Here is a 20265-nt window from a genome sequence, read left to right as displayed (position 1 = left end):
ATGTGGGGACAGGGAAAGGTTATTCTTTTAGATCTCTGTATTATAAGTCTCATTAAGTCAAGCGTGTATTGTTTTTGTAATTAAAAAAATACCGTATAATAAATTTGATTACCGTACCTCTGCAATTCCACACATGATTATAGCACCCTTGGGAAATCTGTGTCTGGCTCTTATTCTGATTTCTTATACAATTCCTACTATGCTTTTGTTCATGGGTTGTTATAAACTTGTTTAGCCTGATGCCAAAGGCCAAGTTAATATGACATGCAATATTTTACTGTCTGGTATTTCACTTGTTTTTTTTAATTCTTTCCTAGAAAACAAAGGCACAGTTTTATAAAAAAAATCTCTCGTAGTCTCATAGCTTTGTTTAATTCTATAAAAGTGGGTGACAGTCCACGATGATCTATCATGGGAACACATGACATTCAACAGTCATATGTTCAGAAGCCATAGTTGACAAAGAGGCCAATGAACAGAAGGGACCCTTGGCTTAGACTTGAACTCTGGCTAAATCCATGGCCTTAGCAGCCTCTTGTGTGAACCAGCTCCAGGTGGGAGCCCTGTTCTTCCATCCTGCCATCTATCTCCACTTCCCCACTCCCCATATCTAGAGATAATAGCTCCTACCTTCACAGAGCTCTCACGAGGGATTGCTTTGCCTCTAGATGTGAGTTATCAACTCTCTAGAGCATTCATAAACCTAGTAGATCTCCAGGCAGCTGAATCTGGAGTAGAATCCCTTGTTATCCTGTCATACTAAACCTGAAGCTCTGAGTAGGCCCCTGGACTCACGACACTCTTTAAACTACTGACTGTGGGCCAGGTGACTGGAATGAGCTGACAGGCTTAAGACAATGAAGTCTACACCTAGGATTGGAGTAGGGTCAGCTTTTTCCAAAGAAGATAGGCTGTGTATAAGGGAGTAAGATACCCAACCAGATATATCTATCGACATGTTAGGAGGAAAAGGGAAATGGATGCTGATGAGGCCACCTGCTCTAAGCCCCTCACAGGTCTGGTAGAGGGTTCTGTAATGAAGTGGCTTTATTGATGTTGATATCACCCTAAAGGATACTTCCCCCACCCCCCGCCCTGAAGCATTTATCTCTTGAGTTCTAGGCTTCAAGTGCACCCAAATGCATGCTTCTGGGACATTTTGACCAGAGAACTCCTAATGGCAGAGAAGAGTAAGTAGGTACTGCAGGGACACTGGGGCATAGTTGAAGTCTATTCACTTTAAGGACATTTTGTTGTAATCTTTGCTTTTAAAGTAATTCAGAGTTTTATCCTGTTCTGTAAAGCATATGGTTTGTTTCAATCTAATATGCTCCCTGCAGTCCTTCGTTGAGTAAGAAGTAGTTTTGGTGTTGACATGTAGATGCATTTATTTATTTATTTATTTATTTTGTCTGAATTATGAGGTTGGGAGTCATCTAGATATAGAGGTCTGAATTAGTCCAATTTTAAGATCTTATGTTAAACTAATTGTAGTTGTAAGCAGACTGTTTTGAAAGTCTAGGAAAAATGTCTTAATTTTTAGAAGTGAGTACTAGATTTAGGATCCCCATAAAGATGGGATCATGTACTTTTACAAAAGATACTCAAGTGCATGCTCCAGGAATATCCTTTTTGTGTGTGTGTGTTGATGTGGGTTCAGACACTTGTTTAAAAAGCCCTGAGTTGGTTCATAACCTGGGCAGAGTTTTTGGCACAGTTCCAGATGTTGACGCCTATGCAAGTGAGTGCTGTGGAGTTGGAAATGGAGGAGGGTCAGGTGAGAATCGACAGAGGGAATGTTGGCCTGTTGGGGTAACATACAGGGCCAGAACTCTGTTTGCTTTTATTCTTCCTTCTTGGCAGTGAGCAGTTCAAGCTGGGACCAGCTGCAGGACATGCCGCTCAGTCTAGCAGCCTCTGTGTGGGGTCAGTGGTGGGAAATGCTGGTTGTGACATTCCCGAGTGAACGCTGCTTTTCTGTATTCTTTCTGTCCTTTGTCAGACCTTCTTCCGGCCGCCCCACCCCCGCCCCAGCCAGATGGAGTGGTGGCAGGATTTCATGTGGACTTGTAATGTAGGTGAACCAGACAGACGTGATGCTGTTTTTAGGGTGTCTGGTCAGGACTGTGGTTCTGTTCAGGAACAGGAAAGCTGCAATTTAGGCAAGAATAAGGCCCAGGGCAAATTTGGAGACAAAAGAAGCAAGGTGTCTGTTCTCTGACAAAGAAGTATTTTTGGTGCTGACAAGTAGATTTAGTTTGTTTTCAATCTGAATTATCAGGTTGGGATCATCCAGATATAGAGGTCTGAATTAGTACAATTTTTGGATCTTAAGTTAAACTAATCGTAGGTGTGAAAGTGACTGCTTTGAAAGTCTAGTAAAAATTCTCTTAATTTTTAGAAGTTAGTACTAGAATTAGGGTCCCCATAAGTATGAGATTAGATGCTTTTATGAAAGATACTCAAATTTAAGTACAATATATGTGCTTTAAAATATTGCGAAGTAAATGACAATAATACTAGTAAAGATTTATTTGAAATTTCAAAAACACTTCATATATATGCATATGAAAATTCCTACCTTATGGGTATAACATATATTTCTGGGAATTTTATATAAATGGTATGTTAGTTTTCTCTTTCTGCATAATAAATTGCACCAAACTTAGCAACTTAAAATAACATACATTTAACATCTCAGTGTTTCTGAGTCAGGAGTTCGTGCATAGCTTAGCTGGGTCCTCTGCTCAGAGTTCTACTGGGCTGTCATCAAGATGTCCTCCAGGACTGCAGTCTCATTGGAGGCTCGGTCCTTTTCCAAGCTCACGGGGTTGCTGGCAGAGAGCTGGAGCCCCTGTTGGAAGGGTCTGGATTCAGATGTCCAATTTAGTGTTCTTCCTGCTACCTAGACATTCCCCAATATTTTCTCTTTTAAAAATTTCTTTTAAAAAGTCTATTTTTTTAAATTATAAAAGTAACAAATGGTTTTGTGGAAAAAAAATTCAGATGGTACAGACATACATAACATAAAATGTAATTTTCTTACCTCAGTACCCCAGTCCCATTTTTAGAAGTAATAGTAGTTAATAGAGTGGTGGGTAACCTTCCAGATTATATAGATTTGATTAAAAATTAATTGTTTTGTTCTAGAGCTGGAAGTAAGAGGAGGTTCTCCTTCATCTAGATGAATGGGCTTTCCCCAGAAACCCAGATCCAACCAAGCTTGAGCGAAACAGGAACTCTCTCTAGTGTTACCCCTACCTATCTAGACCAGGTGGGGAAAAGAGGAGGGGATCCCTGAGCTGGTGAAATGAAACACCTAGACGTGATTGCATGTGAGTGGGTCACCATGAGCAGACTCAGCCCTCTCGGCTCACTGAAAAGGAAGAGTGTTAGGAAAACACAAAATCAAATTGTGTTTTTAAGAATTTGCTTTGGTGTTTGGAATGGAGACAGCATTAGCAAGCTAGATAAAGCTGGTGTAAAACAGCAAATCACGAGGCTGAAGAGAAATGTTGTGTCTAATTTCTGAGCACAGTCTATCTCTTGGACAGTTTTATAATACTTTTCAAAACAACTATTTTTTTTGGTGATAACTTGCCAGTTTTTTAGTGATTGGAAGATTTCTTCCTCTTAGAACTTGCAACATGGACACACATTTATCTGTTATTTACCAAGTGTAGAGCTGTTTCATCCTGCAGACACTAAATAGTTCTCGAAGTATTTGTATAATATTTATAATATATTAACTTAAATGTTCTGGTGGAAGTTTCATTTGTAGGGAATTATAGCCAACCTTGGGTCTCCAGAAGTGTTATCTTTTGGTGGCAGTGTGGTATATACTAAGAAGAAAACACCTGAGGTCCAGTTCTGGCTCTGCCACTTATCATCTATGAGACCTGGGATAGATGTCTTAACTCCTCTGAGTCTTTTCTTATTGCTAAAATGATAAATGATAATAACTAACATTTATTAAGTACTTATTGGTACAGTATGCTATTCTAAGCACTTTGTATGTATTGTTCATTTAATTTTTACTAGAGTTCTATGCACTGTAGGTTAATGGCTATGTAACTTGTCCAAGGTCACACATGTGTAGGTGATGGAGCTGGAATTCACACCCAGCAAGTCTGGTTCTAGAGTTCATACTTTTAATAATAGTCCTGCTGACTTAATATATAGTTGCTATGAGCATCAAATGATACCACTTATATGGAAGCATTCTGAGTCTGCAAAGTGCTATTCAGAATAATTGAGTATGATATTGAAAAATGTGTAGGTTTGGAACAAGACAGTCTCAACAATGCAGACAAATAATTGGAATGATAATCAGTATTCCTGCTATGTGTTGAGTTCAGCATTCGGTAGTGCAGTGACATGAATTAGAGTGACATCGAACAAGTGTGTTCAGTTCTAAAGTCATAGGCGTTCAGTAGTCAAAGGTGGTAACGAGTGTGAGGATGTTTCCTCCTCCGGAAGGTGGGAGAAGATCTTGGGAGGAGATTGTTTTTCATCATGTTCCCTGGATGGCAGGTGATTGACAACCGCACATGGTCCTTCACCTTTGTGAGCACAACGTAGAGGAGGGAGGGAGAAGCTATTCAGCACAAGGGACTTGTGGCCAATTTTGCCCTCTTCTCTACACGTGCATCTGTTTTTGCTGTTACATCTGTCGTACAGAGGAATATTAATAGTAATCCTAATTTCTAAAGAGAGGCTATTTTGTTAATAAAACTCTGTTTTGGAGTGGGTAGAGGGAGAGAATTCATTGTGGCATATTGGGAAAGATAGGGGCCTTCGATTGGCAGATAGACCTGAGGTTGAATCTTAGCCACTTACAACCACTGGCCATTCTAATTAATTGAAGGTCAGATCTCTCATCCACAAAAAATAGGTATCATAATGCTTAGCATCTTAGCCTGCTGCTTAGCACACAAGTAGGAAGTAGAGTACCTGGTAGGTCCATGGCCATCTGAAAAATTTGGAAACCCAGAATGACTTTTCTTTAAGGTTTCAGACACTGAGATTTTCTTATAATTAGAATTGTTCTCTCTCCCCTTTTCTGACTCTCTTTTCCTCTCCCTCCATCTCCTCTTTTTTCCCCTTCCCTTTCCCTCTTTGGTATTACACAGATTTTACTTTTATTGTATTACTGCTTTCATTTAGCTATGTAATAATATTATTTTCAAGACTTCTAGCCAGTAGTATACTATTAACACAGGACCACTCTATACCTGAGTTAAGAGAGTTATTAGGTCTGGAAAATGGTAGATACTGTCTCATAGAGTTTATCTCAATGAAGATATGGTAGTATTGTGTTATCCTACTCTAAAATAAAAGCTGCCTGAGGTGATATTTTTAGCCAGTATTTCAGCGTGGCATAGAACTCATATATAGTTCTTTAATTTGTAGTCTGAAATGACTGGCAGTACAGGAACAAAGGATTATAATATGATGGTAGTTCAGGCGTGTCTTGAACTAGACTGACAGTGACCATGCCTGACAGACTTGCTGGCCTTGGCAACCATGGTTTCTATGACCTTCTGACCTATGTGTGGGCTCCTGATCTAAGGCCACTGATTTATGGCATAGCATAGATAAAAAGAACAGGGCTTGATTCTTTCCTCAAACTTTGAATTGAGAAAAGCTGAAAAAAAATAAAAGATCAATGGAAGCAAATACTGGCAGTCATGAGGCCATGATGGGCCACATGCAAGCAGAAACTATGAATAAGAGTCTTTGAAGTAGACCAGCTATGGAGTAGAAAGTGAGAAAATCAGTTAGTAGTAGGCCCAAGAGAAGCAGACACATGAGCCGGAGGTGCGGGGGGCGGGAGGCGGGTTGAGCATGTTGATACTGGAACTGGAAGGGAAGTCTTCATAGACTTGTGTTGCCTCGATCTGTAATGCTGCCTCGCACCATGCTCATTTTTGGGTCTCATCTTTTCTTGTAGCTCAGTGATAGGTTGCTTGGGGATTCCTGGGTGTGTTCTTTATTACAGTAAAAATTTCAGTACTTGAAGAAGTAACTTGAGAGCATCTCTGCCAAGCAGCTGAAAGAGCTAGACCGGATCACACATCTCTGTTCCAACATCCTAGACTTTGGCGTAAAGCTTTGGGAGACCTGGGAAAGTTTTTAAAACCTAATGCCCTCAGTTTCTTCTCCTGTACAAATAAGCTATTATTAGTATTAGTTGTGTGTGTGAATATTTATATATATATAGCATATGGATCACAAATATGTTCTTACGTTGAAGATGTGAGATGTACGCATTACATTGCTTTAGACATGAGACCTAGTTAGAAGCCTAAATTGGATCATATTATAATCCTTTGTTCCTGTACTGCCAGTCATTTCAGACTACAAATGACCTTTCATTTGTAAATTTCACTCAGGCAGTTTTCCACAAATTTGAACGGTGTCTAAAAAGCCAAACTGTCTCCTTAAAATTCACTTCAGACAAAAGCCTTCTTCAGGAGAATTTGGGAAATCTTATAGATGTCTAATTAAAAACACCGTGGCTCATAATGTCTTGTGATCAAATTCCCATGTTCTGAGACTTAAGAGCTGGGTAAATTCCTCCTCCTGAAGTGAACAGCATGTTGTCATTTCTGAAGGTTCCACCAGCTTGTCTTGTTTAATCATTTTCCTCATCTTAGGTTTTTAATAGTACTTTCATTAAGACATACCTCATGTGCTCATCTGATAACTCCTCAATTCCCTGAATACAAAGACCATTTTGTAAGACTGACATTACAGACCTCCTCAGTGAACGTAGCTGAGATACTAACATGTTATAGGATTTTGAGTCCTGGCATGGCTATTTACAGTGGCCAGTAGAACATGATACCTGTGATTAGGTGTTCTTCTTGGCCATTTTTTGCCAAAACTTCCCAGGCCTAGCAGACAGCATGGATTGTGTACTCTAATGAGAGAACAGATTCTTGGCTCCTTGTCCTGATTCCACTTTTGTTAGATAATGTGGTCATAGCACTTAACTTATGTGCTTGATTGTTATGGACGTTAAGATGGAGACTTTATCTCATGGAGGTTTAGAAAGAGTTTACTTAAAAGCTGTATAGGAAGTGTATATAGTGTGCCGTACTTTAAAGGCTTGGGGATGAGTTTTTAATAAACAGCAGAGACTATAAACAAATAACTAAAATTCATTCTGAAGAAAATAAGGAAGCTGGTAGGTAGGTAGATGAGATGCCAAGTTAGAGCCTCAGCAAAGCAGGGTCTTTAAAAATATTTTGGAAGAATCTGATAACTTGAAGAGTCAGAGTAACCATCTGGGTGAAAACAAGTCATTTTAGGATTTCCTTACATTATTTTATGTCTTAGTTATAATTATATTTTCAATTTCATATAGGAAATTGAAATGTAAACCTACAGGGCTTCTAAAGACCTTAATGTTGCCCTGGGAAGAACTATAATGTGAAAGAGGCAAAAGTCTTCTGGCTTTTTTTATGGATGTATGCTAATGTTTCATTCCTCTAGCATTGTGGAAGAACATATGTATAGTTCTACATAATTGAGACCCATGAATATAAAATTGTGCTTCACTATTTAACTTGAAAAAAGTTTCTTTGGTTAGGTATCTTTCCAAAATGCTTTGCATGTAGCCTTGTCATCAAAAACAGAATGCTCTCTCTCATTTTTGCCCTTGATTGTTAGGCTGTGTTTGGACTCAGTGCTATATAATAAAGCACTCAGGGCCGGCTGAGCTGAGCTTTTCGCTCTTACTTTAAGTGGCTCTTTATTGTTACATTTTTGGAATTATTTTGACCACTTCCTACTCCTTTTCTTTCTTTCTTTGCTTCTCTTTCTCTTTCCTTCTGTCTCTTTTCCTTTTTCCATTACTGGACATCGTTTCTTCCCTTAGGGTGGGAGTTCTTATCCTACTATATCAACTGTACGTAAACTTTTATGTGTGTATTATATTTTTTTTTTTTTTTTTGAGAGAAGGTTCATAGCATTTGTTGTCACCTGAAAGGGATCAATAACTAAGCAAAGGTTAAGAAGTGCTCTGTAGCAGTATTTTTCAAACCGCAAATTTCAGCTCATTCATTAGCAGGTGATGGAAAACAGAAAATTTAAAAAAATTTATAATAGAATTGAACAAAGATACCAGTGCATTGCATGTGAAAAGGGTATTTATGGCTTTGTGAGATTTTAATTTCACATACATTATATATAAAGATACACTCAGTTACACATCTCGGTAGTGATGAAAATTTTATTTCTTGCAATGAGTCATAGTCATACATTTGAAACACATTGCTGTAGAATGGCCCCAGACATTGCTGCTGGTTCTTTGTAGTGTGCTCAGATACCATATACCAAGTTTATTAGAACTGTGGCTAAAATGAAAGTAGGTGAAGCTGAAAGGATTTTCTTTTTGCAATGTTTACAGAATTAATTACATAGGAATATTTAAGGGGGAAAGAAAGATAGCAGATAGCCCAGCAGTGATACCAGCATGGTTGCTGCACTTGAGAGTGACACCTAGTCCTGAGAGTCCTAGATAGATAGAGGTGAAGGCTACAGGCAGTGGTTTTCAACTCTGGTTACACATTATTTTATCTGGGGAACTTTAGAAGACGTGACCGCCTGGCCCCTCCTGAGACCATTGAAATAGTCTCTTCTGAGGATGGGGTTCTGGAAGAACTTACAAAATAAAATGCATGGTTCTTGGGATATATATATATATATGTATCAGAGGATTTTCTTCTGGGTTCTGAATGGTGATCTGGAGAGTGGAAGTTGCTGGATGCATGCCCTCCAGAAAAGACTTCAGTTTTCACTATAATCACAACAGGAGTCCCCAAGTATTATTCATAAGGCATCTGTTCTGGAATGCTAGAGATATCTGAAATACGAAGACAGAGATTGTTTTGACTTAGGAATGTTTGTACAGTCTTGATTTAATGTCTGCCCTTGAGAGGTAAAAAAGATAAACTTGCTAATTGAATGTGCCGTTTATGGAAAGGTAGAGCTTTTCCTCTCCCTTTTCCCTTTTTTACTTTTCTTCCCTTCTTGTTCCCTTGTCTTCTTTCCCCGTTCCCTTCCCTCCTCGATGTCAGAGGCCCGTCCTGCAGGGTGGTGGGAGTGCAGGGAGCTTTCCTTTGTGTGCACATGCCTGAAGAATTGGGGGTGCTGAGGGATGGGAGCGTGGAGGTGCTGAGCTAGGAGTGGCAGGAATGTTGGTTACAAGTTGGATAGAGTAAATTCGTACACTGAGCAAAAGACACACACGTTGAGGGTAATGAGAGCCAGATTTGTCTTTCGAGAAGGTAGATAGAACCTAGTTGGAGTCCTTTTTGGTGTGATCAGCGCAATAGAAGAACATCCTCTGGATTCTATAGGAGTTTCTCTGTGAGCCCTTTGGGACATAGGGACTGGGTTCAAATGTGAGCAAAGGCACGGAAGTGGCCTGGTGGGAGTGAACTACATTGCCAGAGGCTTTTTGTGGGCTTTCTGGGTACTGGGATCATCCAAGGTCCAGAGTGGTTCATTGGTGCTGGACACACCTGTTTCCAGTCAAATAGGGAGTGGAACTCCAGGGAGCAAGAGGTGGATTTTTTTTGCTGCTCCCTTTTGTAAAGTTTTTCATTACTTTTTTTCCTATTCCTTTTTCTCCTTGGCATATTCAGAATAAAAAGGACACATAATGACCAGCCCTTTTATGTATATACTCGACTTTAGGAAGCTCTGTGTTTTATCTCCAACTTCTTAATTCCAAGGATTACTTAATGAGTAGGTTTACCATACTTTTCAGAGCCTGATGAAAAAAAATACCAACTTTAAATAATAGACAATTGCTTGTGAAAAAATTAAGTATGTCATTTATGAGTCTGAATGTCAATTGATGTAAAAATGAACTGGTCACTATTGTTTGGATCCCTGAAGGGAATTTTAACGTGGTACCCACAGATACCTGAATGTAGCTGCCTAAAACTAGAGTAGAATTGTAAACTCCACCCAGCCAATCAGCTGCTACCAAGAATGTCTTTTGAGCCTCAAGATTGGAGGGTTATGACTATGAACATTTGAGTTATCCTATTGGCACATGTGGGAATATTTAAATCTTTGACTAATGTACGTGGAACCTTCAAGGAAGGAACCCATAAATGGCAAGGGCAAGTATCTTAGTAGAGGACAAACCTTCTAGGAGTTCAAGGTTAGAAGATACGTATCTGAAACATTTGCATAAGGTAGAATGGAAAGGTAGCATTTTCTTTCACCGTTTGCTTACTTATTTGGATTGATAAGGCTTGTCCTGCCTGATCCCTTTTTCTGACTTGCTGAACTGTGTTGGTGTATCAGTATTGTTAGTATTGTTGCTGTATAACAACCCCCCCCGCCCCCACAAATATAAATGGCTTAAAACAACAACCATTTATTGTCATCTATCTTTTTTTGAGATAGCAGTTTAGGCTGAGTTCAGCTTAGTGTATCTTCTGCTGGTTTCACCCAGGCTCACATATGTGGCTTTAGGCATTTGTTGGCCTAACTGGGTCTGGATAGTTTTGAATGGCCTCACTCATACATCTGACAGTTGTCAGGCTGTGTACTGTAGTTCAGGGGGCCTTGGCTTGCTCGGTTACGTGCTCTCTCCAACAGGCTAGCTCAAGCTCATTCACATCATGGCCTTCAGACACAGTTATAAAAAAGGGAGCACATCCTAATACACAAATGCTCTTCAAGCTTCTGCTTATGTCTTATCTAATAATGTCCCTTTGGTCAGATCATGTCACGGAGACAAGTCCAGATTGAACATAATAAACTCTTATTTCTTGATAGAAGAGTGACAAAGTCATTTTTCAAAGGGGTATGAATACAGGAATGGAAAGAATTATCCCAGCTGTCCTTGAAACCAATCTACCACAGTAGGACAAGGAACCTGAGGGGAAAGCATATAGTTTAAGGATTTGTTCAGTGACAACACATGGTATGAAGGTTTAATGAAATATTAGGCACTGTATGCAGTGTACTTGGCATGCTATTTCGACAGAAGAATAATTGTACATCAGTGGTTTGTACTGTCTACTTTCTTGGTGGTGAATAGCCCCTATGTGAATCAGTCATTCAGTTAACAAATATTTATGGGATATCATTAATGGGCCAGATCTGTTCTAGGTTGTAGGGAAATTGCTGGGGGGGAAAACGTGCATAATTCAGTATGTATAAAAGTGACAAGTAACAAAGGGAAACTCATGACTTGGTGGTGTAGCTTTTGATTTTGGGTTTGAGAGCAGAGTTTGTTCTCTATGCAAGAATGCCACAGAGGCAGATTTTTATCAAGAATTTAGCCACTATGAAGTTTGGTTTTAAAGAGCAACTTGATAATTGCCTTTTTGCTAACAGCAAATAGTTATATTGATTACTGTATTCAAGAAATTACCTAAAAAGAGAAATTCTTGTACTTTTCTACTAGAGAAGACTGATCTTTTAGTCAACAGATGTTAAAAGAATAACCAATCATTATTTTTTCATATACCAATGTAACTAATTCTAGTAAATTAGGTAGAAGCAATTCAGTCAGTCAGTCAGTCTCTAGTATCTCCTATCTACCTGCCCAGGTGGATGGGAGTATGGAGAAACCTTGAAAAAGTCTTGTCTAAGTGGGATAAGTCAGGAAACTTGGAGTCATCTCTTGTCAGGCCAGATTCATTGGATCCTAGTGAGAGAATGTCAGAAATAAATGCAAAATGTTGCATGGGAATAGAGTTGTTTTTTTTGTTTTGTTTTGTTTTGTTTGTTTTTTTGTTTTTTCACAGCAGTAGTCTTGTCTACTCTTTATAAGATTATATTCTTATAGGATGAAATTGTGTATAAAAAGACCTGTTCAGTTTTCCAGGTTTTGGGGAAAAGTCTTTTATAATTAAAATAATTGTGACCCATGTTTGAAAAAAAAAAAAAATCACTGGAAAATTTTGTTTTGCTTTCTATTCTGTTTAATTTTCTAGAAAGACTGACAACCTCCTTGAATCCAGTGGTGGCAATACTAGAAAAACCTTTTTCTTTGAAAATTTTTATTACTTATATAGTTTTGTTAGCATCTTCCCTCTCCCCACATCATTATGATGTTGAAACTGAAACAAAAAATGGAGCAGCTAAGATGAGTTATAGTTAAGTGACTTTGCTTGTGGCATTGTGCCAATCTTTGTACAAAATGAACTAAACCAACTCCTGCTGCCAGAAATTTAAGATCGAAATGAAAAGGAAGATAGTGTTCTGGTTTGTAATGTGAGGAGTTTAATGTCTGCTGAAATATAGTATTAATGCCTCCGGAAGCACATTTAAATTCTACATTAAATTTAAATTTGACGTTAGATGTATTCTCTTTTAGAAAGTACATTTAAATTCTGATGTTTCAGTACATTAGCTAAAATATGAAATTATGTTGTTTGAATGCCCAAGGGATGACTGTGAATTGCATGTGGTCTGAGCCCATTGTAGAGATTGACAGGTTGGTGAAAGGGCAGTATACCTATTGGTTTGATAGGTATGGATGTGGGTAGGGAGGAGGGGAAGTCCTGGGTTACCGAAGCCTGAAAATAGGAGGATGAAGACTAGAGAAGGAAACACCAGTTCTAAGTGGAATCAGGAAAAGTATAACTCTTGCTCACACTTAGCAGTGGTTGGTGACAAAATTTTTGGCAAGTCACAGAGCTTTGGAGAACTGTTATTCAGGATCATAAATTAACCTAGAGATTTATTCTGAAAAGTATTTTCAATGTATAAATCTATGCTTTTCATTTATCGGTAAAATGAATCAACATTATTGACTATCTGTCTTCAGAGATATAAAGTGTTCTTGAAAAAGTATAAAATGAATGGCCAAGTAGAACTAGTGTTGTTTTTAAAAAGATGAAACCATGCAGCACTATAATTTAAGATGTTAAAAGACATTCTGCATACAAATGTATATATTTTACTCTTTCTTTTGCAGACATACATTGGAAGTGTGGTTATATCTGTTAACCCATACCGGTCGTTACCCATTTATTCACCAGAAAAAGTGGAAGATTACAGAAATAGAAATTTTTATGAACTGAGCCCTCACATGTGAGTATGGTGTTAAAACATTAAGTTTTCCCTTCTTTCCAGAGACATTTAGTTGACATATGTGTCCAGCTGTCTTCTTTGAGTCACAGGAAAATGTTTTAGACGGTTTTTAAAAATTAGATGAAGGAATGTAGAAGTTAATTGTCATGCCTTATTTTTAATTTAAAAAAGGCAGAATACTTCATTTGGCGTCAGGCTCTTTAAGTTCTGAAATACTTGGGTTCAGTATGTAAAATATTTTCTGTTAAAAATTCTGTGTAAGTAGCAGCTGCTGCTAATTATTTTTGCAAGTAAAACAGGAATGTGCATTGTTTATTATCAAGAGCCCAAGCAGCATTTTTATACTCTTGTTGGGTTAAGAAGGATCCCAAGTATTGCTTGTGTAATGGTTTTTTGAGCAAAAGGAATAAATAATACCTTGAGTTTATAATCTCTTTGGACATTGTTCATCACATGTGTGCATGAGGCCAGTGATTTCACCTTCCCTGAACTTAGTCACTTGTTTGATTTTTCCAAAGAAGGTCACTTGTTAGTGTAAATAATTACTCTAAATAATAAGCTACAACAATTACGTAGTGTCACAGTTGACTAACCTTGAACTAAAGTGAAAGAACCTGCAGAGTTTTAGTTGTGTCCTAGCAGAAAATAATTTTCTCTGCATGATTGAAGATGGGCTCTATTAATTTTGATAGAAAATAAAATATAATAATTAAAGAACATATATACCACTGTCCAGATGTTTATTTTAGTTTTCTCTTCATAATGTAGCATATACTGACATTTTTGAAACTTCAGATTTAAATGATTTGTGAAATCGTTATTAAAAACTAAACATTATATTTTACCAAACGTAGTCTGATTATTTAGTATACTTCTAGAAATAGATTTTGCAAGTGATTGTGCTTCATTTTACCTTACCAAAAATAAAATCTGAATTTTGTTTTATAAAGTTGTCCCTATAGTTAAGTCCCTGCAATGAAATACTTCATTTGATGCCTGAATATTTATTTTAAATTCTAGGCTTTGAACTTTACTTCTCAAAGTAAGATGCTTGGATCAGCTGTGTCAGAATCCCCTAGGAGCTTATGAAAATCTAGTTTCCTAGGCTTTACCTCTAAGAAGCCAGGAATCTACATTTTTCACAAGCTTTCCAGGTGATTCTTATGTACATTCAAGTTGGAGAACATATTTTCTTAGATGTATATTTACAAATGTTTTTCTTTCCTTAACTGCTTATCACATTTTTTGATCCTTCACAATAATAATAATAATGGCTTGTATTTATTGAGTACTTACATTGTGCAGGTATAGCTCTCAGTACTTGACATTTATCAAAACTCATGTCATTCTCAAAATAATTCTGTGACGCAGATACTATTACAAATGGGGAAATTGTCAAAGAAAGACGTGATTTTTCCAGAGCCACACAGCTTGTGGATAGGGAGCTGGGGTGTAAAAACAGTCATTTGCTGTGCCTCTCACCTGGAAGTGGGTTCTGCCATTTTCCTGTGAGGGCCTCTTACCATGCACTTCCATCCTGCTACCCTTGAATCACCTGTATTCCTGCACTCCGAGCCCTCCAAGATAACCTTAGCTATGCCTCCATTTTTCTCCAGAGATTGCATGCTCTTCTTCCATTTGCAGCACAAATTTCTACTTAAGGATGTTTAGATACATAATAGATGTCTGCTCTAGAACATAGAACTTTATGCTTTGGAATATCCATTTTTCTCTTTGCTCCTGAAAGATTCCTGTAAGAGGCTGCATGACACTGCTACCTTAGTTCACCTCCTTGACTCCCAAGGAAAAAACCCCAACCAGCAATAAAATAAAATAAATTTCCAGTGTGCTGAGGATAAAGACAAAACCATTTTACCATGGTCTGCAAAACACTGCATGGGATGTAAGAGATAGTTTTACTTAATGAATTTGCTAGATCCTCCTCCCATCCCACTTTGTTCTTTCAGCCCTTACCACACTCCTTCCCACCACATCATCTTTGCATATACTGTGCCTTCTGCCTGGAATACTTTTCCCTCCCTTTTACCCAAGGCAACTCATGTTCTTCTTTTAGATCTCAGATTGTATTAGAACTCCTCAGGAAAGAACTGTCCTTCACCCTCTCCCTGCCAAGGTCAGATCTACTGTACTTGTCACAGTTAAAGTTTAATATTGCTTTATGGGATTGATTCATGTCAGCTTCACCTGCCAGCTTTTGCTCACCATAACATTCTTAGCACCTGGAAGTCAGTAAGTGTTCAAAGTATATTCAACAGGACTTAGGTTTGAGTCTTAGGTCTTCCATTTACAAGCTACGTAATCTTGAGCAAATTACTAGAAAAACTTCAATGCAGAAGTTAAATAATTTGGTCTGTTCAATGGGAAAATAATTATTGACTCATAGGATTTTTATGAGGGATAAACATCTCGTAGATATCTAGGTAATGCAATTATCTGTTATATGTACAGCACTTAGCATGGAATCTGCTATAACTCTATGGTAAAGGATAGCTGCTGCTGTTAACAGTGATGATTATAATACTTATGTAATAATGAGGTATATGGGACACCTTTCCAACATTCTAACCTGTCCTTTCTCACCACTCTTTCTCTTCCGTGGTAAGACACTTTCACTTCCTTTAATGCATTTTCCTGCATCATTCTTTGTAAATGTCCATCCATCTTTGATAGTTTCTGGAACAAGGTCAAAGCTGCTAGGTTCCCTATTAACATCCAGCCTGACATTCTCAAATAGGATTTTTGCAATATAGTAAGATAAGATGACTTTCGATGCATTCTAACCGTAAGTGTTTCAAGAATTTGGTTTCGGTTTAAATAAAAAAGAACTTGAGCAGCTGCTCAGACCATATACTTTGAAAATTTTGCCAATTAATTTATCTCAGAGTACATTTGGGATTTAATTTGATTGGTTGTTTACTGTTAGTCTGCAAAACATCCAATCCAGATAGTTCCTTTATCTATAGCTCATGTGATTTTGAAGGTGTCCAGAAATTATCTTTCTTTACATTATGGACAATTGAAAAATGTTTACATTCCATGTAAATAATGACTTTCAAATAGTGGAAATGTATATATAAATGAGTGAAGTGAAAGTCAACAGTGGTTTCTTACTTATATTCCTAGTCAAAAATAGTTTCATGTCGTCGTGCCCTCCTGCTCCCTTCTTCCCCAATCCCCTACTCCCTTTATGTTTGGAGCCACACCTTGAGTGTGGTGTCATCTGGTGGCATGCGCCAGGGAAATAAGGGCTCCACTAGGTGGCATGGATGACATCTTTCCAGTGTGATTTTTAAATTCTTTGCACGTAAGGATTTTTTTTTTTTTTTTTTTGGAGTCTATTCCAGTGAGGACTTAGTACATTTCAGACTACTCGGTAACTACATTCATGGAGAACTGCCTCAGATCACCAAACTTGATAAATAGGAAAGAATGATAGGGAAGAGATGAGGTAAATAATTGAAGTATTTAATCTCTATTCACCCAGTTAGGATAGCACCATGACAATACGCTTTCTGATCTTTTAGTTACTAACTCCACTGCCCTTTCCTTGGATGATCGCCTTTTGCCTTTGCAGCACTAGATATAGCTTATCACCAGTGGATAAAATCAGATCATGCTACGTTCCTTCCCAGAATCCTTCCTGGGCTCCCTGTTCCTATTTGATTGAACTCCAAATTCCTTGGCTTAGTGTTTAAGTTCTCCATAGTCCAGCCTTAGCTCTCTTCTCTGGCCCTAAACACCACTAAGCTCCTTCTTGAAGCCTCCTTTTGAGTCACAGCCTTTCACATCTTTTCCTTTCTATCTCTTTGATCTCAATACCCATCTCTACTGTTAAAACCCCGCCAGCCTCCTAGGGTTAAAGAGGCGATCAGTCCTAGCCTAACACACAATGACTTTTTTTGCCTTTGAGTTATCAGAACCACTCATGTGATTTTACATACAATCTTTCTTACTGTATGGTTAATTTCATTTTGGTGTCATCCTCTTTAATGAGGTGGAAACTTCTATAGATCAGGGACTTTATTCTGCTCATCTTTGTGATCTCTTAAGAGCTCAATAACTACAGAACAAAAGAGGCTTTTTAAATAATTTTTCATTACATTTTCCTGGTGTTATCTTGTCTGTGACAATTCAATGAAGTCAAACTATTCTTGCTAAGATATTTTCAGAGTTTATTCAAAACTTCATGCAGTATAGTGAAAATTCACATTTTTATGAAAAGCAAGCTAAAGTGTTATTTTTATGGTACTCTTCAACCCTGAGTGTTCAGGTTCAATTTATTCGTAATGTAGAACACTTACCATCTAATTATATGAAGTGCCGAGTGGAGGGAACTTGCCACTAGAAGGGTGTGTGGTGGCCCCTGCCAGTAATCTCTTCTGGCGGTCACAGCCCAGGAGCCAGCGGGAAATGTCTCCTTAGATGAGGATGTAATGTGGCGGCTCGTAGGAATTACAAGCACAATTTTGAAGCAAGCAGTCTTTTCATTTTAGTAAATGAAAAACCTTGCAACAAATTTGAAAACTGAGAAAAACGGCTTAAAGCTTTGAAAAATTTCTGGCTACTCTCACCTAAGAATGGGAAAGTAATTAACGGGAAGATTTGGATAGTGCTCTTCTTATCAGTTGTCCAGACCTCAGCCCTCTGTCTCTAGGGAACCTCTGACCCCTAAATTTGTGCCAGACTGATTTTTGCAAGACCACATGCTGTTGGCCATAGAATGATGTTGCTACAATGCTTGTGTGTTTTGAGTCTCTGTTAATCCTGTTATCATTTTACCTCGCTCAAGGTGAACCAGATAAATATCATAAAGAACATTTCTGGTTACATCTCAAAATGTATAAGCGCCATGGTTGGCTGTGTCCAGAGTTTAGGATATGGGTCCATCCAGGGCGGAAGACCCAGGTGTTGTCCCTTTTGTCTTACCAGTATTTTTTTCTACAGCATAGTCGACATTCTGTGAATAAAATTTTATTTTTCATTGAGATCTTTTGTGACAGCTAGATCCTAAATTCTCGGAGAGGTTGCTTGTATTATGAAAGTGCTTTCTCAAGCCGTGAGAGAGAAAGGGGATAGGAGGAGAGAGAGATGATGTAATGCCCTCTCACTGAGACTTGTATTATTTTTCTATTTCACCTTTGGAATAGAAAGGTGAGCCTCAAATTGATCCAGTACCTCCCAAAACACCACTTGCAGAAAAAGATTTTATGCTTTCCCATCTAGCATTCTTTCTACTTACTGCTTTAGAAAAGTTACTAATTTACTGAGCGAATATTTATTGAGAGCTTACCATCCTCCTTTTTAGGCACTGAGCAACAGTAGTGAACAAAGCAGATAAATTTCTTGTCTTTGTAAGGGAGACAATTCTCAAACTTAGGTATATAGAAACCAATATTGTTCAAACCATTAAGAGGGAAAAGGGTAGAGCAAAGGGAGGGAAGCTTTTGTGAAAGACAAAATGAATTTAAATAGTATTCTTAGAAAACATCTTCGAGTCATATTCTGTCAGGCAGTTTAAGTCAATAGCCAATAAATAGACTGTGGTCTGGAAGTCTTTGCATCGGCTTAGGTCTCTATCTACCTGAGTAAACTTGTTCAAGAGGGGATCCGAGCTCTGTCTTACTCTCCAGTTTAGATACCTTAAATTAACATCTCAAATGGAATGACACCATCTTGAAAAGAGTTAAATTGACCATTTTCCTTTTCTGGCTGACTGTCAGTAGGTCAAAACACATAGAAGGCAATCACCCCCTTTGCTTTCAGCCTTGGAAGGTACTTACTTGATTCTGAAAAATTATGGATTGGAAAACTTCTTGATTTAGAGAGACTGGTTTCATATTAGCAGTGCAATGGCGGCATGGTGGTGAAGGATGGCTGTTAAATTGCAAGCTTCCTTTGGCTGGGTAAGAAATACTTCTGGGCCTAGTACGTATTCAGCTTTTACAAAGCTCCTTTTTGAACTGAATTTACTGCCTTTGACTCTTAAACTCTTATTCTCAGGCTATTGCTTTATTGGGGCTATTTTCAAAACAGTCCCCCACCAGAATATATACTCTTGGCAGAAAGAGACCTCAGCTAATTTCTCTTTCAGATGATGACGATTTTAAAATTGAAAGGTCGGTTCTGCGTCACCATAATGTTTTTATCATGAAAATCATTGTGATATAAGAATATGTTTATTAATGAAAAGTGTTTCTGTATGTCTGCAAAGCCTCATAATCCCCATTTCTAGATCCCTAATTAGAATTTATATCACTTCTCACAAAATGCACATCTCAGATTTGAAAGAAATTTATTTTGAAAAGGCTGTTTGTAAAGCCATACACACATACATTCATACCAGCACACACGATTGTTTCAATGATATACAGTCTTAAGGGGAAAAGTTTGATTCTCAGTAAAATAGGTTGCTTCCTGCCAGAAACGTTACAGGTCTTTGGCAGGCCCTGAGAAATTCTACAACAGTCTAGAAGAGATTCATTTCATCCAAAGAAGTGACACTGAGACCTCAGTCCCGAAAAGAATGAGTCTAACACTTCATCACTGACAAAGAGAACTATACTTGGAACCCACATGGGGAGCCCTGACCAGGGAGGGTGCGTTCAGGGTGGATGGGGGGGGCACCCCCTTCGTTGTTGAAATAAGACCCATTGCCACGGTCTGCTGTCTGGACTTCTGTGGCAGTAGGACTGGATAGGTGGGGCAAAGGGAGCTATGCGGACTTTGTCTAAACAGGGGCTGGCAAATACTGTTTCTGATTGAGTCTGGGGAAATCAGCAAAGTGAGGGATAATAGAAACAGAGTTCATTCAGTAAAGCACAGGGGCCCAGGCTTAGGAGACTGGGGAACCAGGAGTGGGGACGGAGGCTGTCACGGGCCAGAAATCCATGCAAAGGGGAAAAGGCCCTGGAGTACCAGCCACAGGAAGGGGGCTTATTGCTGTCTCCACTCCAGGGTGTGCCTTCCTCCCTGCTTTAGCCCATCTCAGGGATTCCAAATCTCCACGTGGAAGTGATTGTTCATTCATTTGATCAACATTATCAAGCATCCACAATATGTGTGAGTTGCTGGGGACACAAAGATGAATTTGTCCTTAAGGATCCACAACATGGTGTGGAGACAGGCCAATAAAGAAATAACTACAGAAAGGAGAGAATGGCCATGAAAAAG

The 20265-nt window shown here is 38.4% G+C and overlaps 1 protein-coding gene across 1 annotated transcript in view; it reads left to right on the top strand.

The window, feature by feature from the left end:
• MYO1B (myosin IB) overlaps positions 1–20265 on the top strand; it is a 168870-nt gene that overhangs the window by 33306 nt on the left and 115299 nt on the right. The window contains exon 3 of the mRNA XM_011355895.2: positions 12959–13074. Coding sequence (XP_011354197.1) covers positions 12959–13074 — 116 coding nt within the window. The remainder of the gene's footprint in view (positions 1–12958; positions 13075–20265) is intronic.

This window comes from Pteropus vampyrus, unplaced genomic scaffold (genome assembly GCF_000151845.1).
Source record: "Pteropus vampyrus isolate Shadow unplaced genomic scaffold, Pvam_2.0 Scaffold2, whole genome shotgun sequence".
Lineage (NCBI taxonomy): Eukaryota > Metazoa > Chordata > Mammalia > Chiroptera > Pteropodidae > Pteropus > Pteropus vampyrus.
This window is presented reverse-complemented; position numbering and strand designations above follow the sequence as displayed.